Raw genomic sequence first — 2,776 nt, forward strand, 5'->3', positions numbered from 1 at the left:
ATTTTATTTTTTATGTTGTTTTTCTTAAATTATATGTTCTTTCTCCTATATTAGTAATGTTCAGGGTTGATATTTCTTTTCCCTCTATATCATTCAACTTCTTCTAATCCACAAATCAGTCCATTTTAGTTTTATATTTCACATATGGTTTGATCAATTGATTAATAACATGGTTTTCTTTAGTAATGACTTGGATTCTACAATTACCAAGTAGATAGGCCGTGAAAGCGCACAATCTCAGGGTTTTCGAAGCATACTCCTAAACTTTTGGGGGGTCCTTTTAACAGCCTCTTTTACCTCCCTGTTGCGAAGGGTGTAAATAATTGGGTTGAGAAAAGGAGTAAGAAAAGTGTACACCAAGGATAAAAACTTGTCTCTGCCCTCAGCACGCACCTCAGGTGGCCCCACATACACAATGAAAGCAGAGCCAAAGAATAGCATTACTACAGTTACATGAGAGGAACAGGTAGAGAAAGCCTTCACACGACTGGCAGCTGATGGCAGTTTTAGCACAGTTTTCAAGATGCCTCCATAGAGCCCTAAAACGATAAGAAGATTGCAGGTGTTGATCAAGCCAATCACCACAATATAGACCTGAGCATGCCAGCCTGTATCAACACAGGCCAACCGCATTAGAGGTGCCAGGTCACAGAAATAATGGGCTACTTGTTTCAAGCAGTAGGGCAGAGTGGCAGTGAGGCTGGCTGGCACAAGTGCAGATAAGAAGCCAACCAACCAAGCTGCAGCTGCTAACCATTGCTGTACCTGTCTGTTCATGATTGCATGATAGTGGAGTGGGCGGCAGATGGCAAGGTAACGGTCCAGTGCCATGACACACAACAGGAAGCACTCAGTCATGCCCAATGAATGGAATACATACAGCTGTGTGAAGCACATGGCTGATGAGATGGGTGAACGCCCATGCAGCAAGGTGTGCAGCAGTGTGGGTACAGTGGTGCTGACGTACCAGAGCTCCAGGAAGGACAGGACACTGATAAAGAAATACATGGGTGTGGTGAGCCCAGAATCTGTCTTAACCAGGACAATGATGAACAAGTTTCCTGCAAGGGTGAAGAAATAGACACACAGAGTCCCCAAGAAGGCAAGAGGTTGCAAGGTCTCAGAGGTAGTGAAGCCAGAAAGGACGAAAGTCTGAATCCAGGTGTAGTTGACATGATCCATGATTCCAGGAGCAAGTGGAAAAGAACGCAGAAAAATAACTTCAAGATTCTTTAGAAATTTCTGAAAAGTCCAAAGAAAAGAACACACAATCAGAAACAGGTGTACGATTACCAAATCAAACTCGACCACACTGCAAAAGAGGAACTGAATAGTCAGAGTCAGAAAAGATATGCTCAGTAATGCTTTCACAGAGTTGTAGAGGATTGCATATTCCTTGCTTCACAAAGACGAACTTGTTTTACTGTGTTGTACCAGAGTTTTATGCCTTGGGATTTTCTCTCACATTCCCTGACAGGAATCCTAAGTCAGGAAAATTCTATTGCTCAATCTACATTTCCAAATGAAATACTACATGACACCTTAAAATATCAACCCATACTATGTATTCTTATTAAAAAAAAAACACAAAACAGCTATACGGAACTGTTAGAATGAGACATGTACTCTCTAGAAAATGACTTCTAGTATTCCTTCAATGATTCTCTCTGGAATGCAGCAATATTCTTGTTATTGGCCGAAACAGGAAGAGACAAGGAAGAGAGAATTCCAGGTATTCTGGTACCATACGTCAAAGCTCAAACTGTAGAATTGGATGAGTAATTAATAACCAGATAGGGTACAGTTTTTATAAGGGCCCCCAAAGGAGTCATGCATCCGTAATTCTAATAGGTTTCGTTAGAGGAGAAAAAGAATGAGGTAAGGTCTATTCTTTGGTAGATCAGGAAGTACTATAGCATAACAAAGCAGTCTATTGGAACTGGCTTTGTAAATTTGTTTTGACCCTAACCTCAAAATGAACATTGCGACTCATTATTTCTATACTCTGTACCTCAACTTCCTCTTCTTTAAAATGAAAAGTTTAAGTAGGTGTTTTCAAAGCTCCTTATAAGGCTCTTTGAAAGTTGTTGAAAAACATCTGCCAGGTGAGCCTTGATGCTCTACATCAAATGACTGACATTTTTATTTGTGTACCCTAATTGAGCTCATTCAGGAAAGCTCCAGGACATGTCCTAGTTCCCTTCTCTCCCTTACCACGCCTGTCCATTACCTGACTCTGATAGCAGTGAACCTTGTTGCATCCTACATGGCATTCTTTCTTCCAAAGACAGCTTTCTAGCTATATTTTGTTTCTGGAAATGTGTGTCTGTCAGGGGCTCCTTTATACATGTTCCCTGGAGTTGTTAAGATTAGCTCTCGGTATGGGGCCCTCTGGGGCAGGAATCTGGGGAGAGGGAAATGAAACAGCTAATGTTCTTTGCAAACAATTTTGCTCAATTTTACACTTTGCTTTGGCGTTCTTGAATTTAACCCTAGGGACATTGTCTCCCCTAGATGACCCTAGGGACCACTAGAAATTTTGCAATTATCAGGGTCACCTTTTAAAGTGACAATGCAACTCATTTTTTAATCCCAGTACCATCAGGACTGAGGAAGGATCACAAGTTCCAGGCTATCTAGGCGAACTTAGTGAGACCCTGTCTCAAAATAAGAAAAATAGAAGTAGATATAGATGAAGCTCAGTGGTAAAGTGACCCTGGTTTCCAGTACAAAAAAAAAGACAATGCAATTCGCATATTCATGAGTATGCATATAG

The 2,776-nt window shown here is 41.0% G+C and overlaps 1 protein-coding gene across 1 annotated transcript; it reads right to left on the bottom strand.

Moving 5' to 3' along the window:
* Positions 1 to 237: 237 nt before the first annotated feature.
* On the bottom strand, positions 238 to 1,182 carry LOC102029168 (olfactory receptor 6N2-like). Its single transcript, XM_005400319.1, has one exon. It carries the CDS (start codon positions 1,180 to 1,182, stop codon positions 238 to 240), a length of 945 nt encoding a protein of 314 aa, XP_005400376.1.
* Positions 1,183 to 2,776: the final 1,594 nt, after the last annotated feature.

The sequence above is a fragment of the Chinchilla lanigera genome, unplaced genomic scaffold, assembly GCF_000276665.1.
Source record: "Chinchilla lanigera isolate Chin_1 unplaced genomic scaffold, ChiLan1.0 scaffold00067, whole genome shotgun sequence".
Classification (NCBI taxonomy): Eukaryota; Metazoa; Chordata; class Mammalia; order Rodentia; family Chinchillidae; genus Chinchilla; species Chinchilla lanigera.

What these genes read in the sequence shown, in the direction of transcription:
- LOC102029168 (XM_005400319.1), bottom strand. Translation starts at nt 1,182, where the DNA reads ATGGATCATGTCAACTACACCTGGATTCAGACTTTCGTCCTTTCTGGC.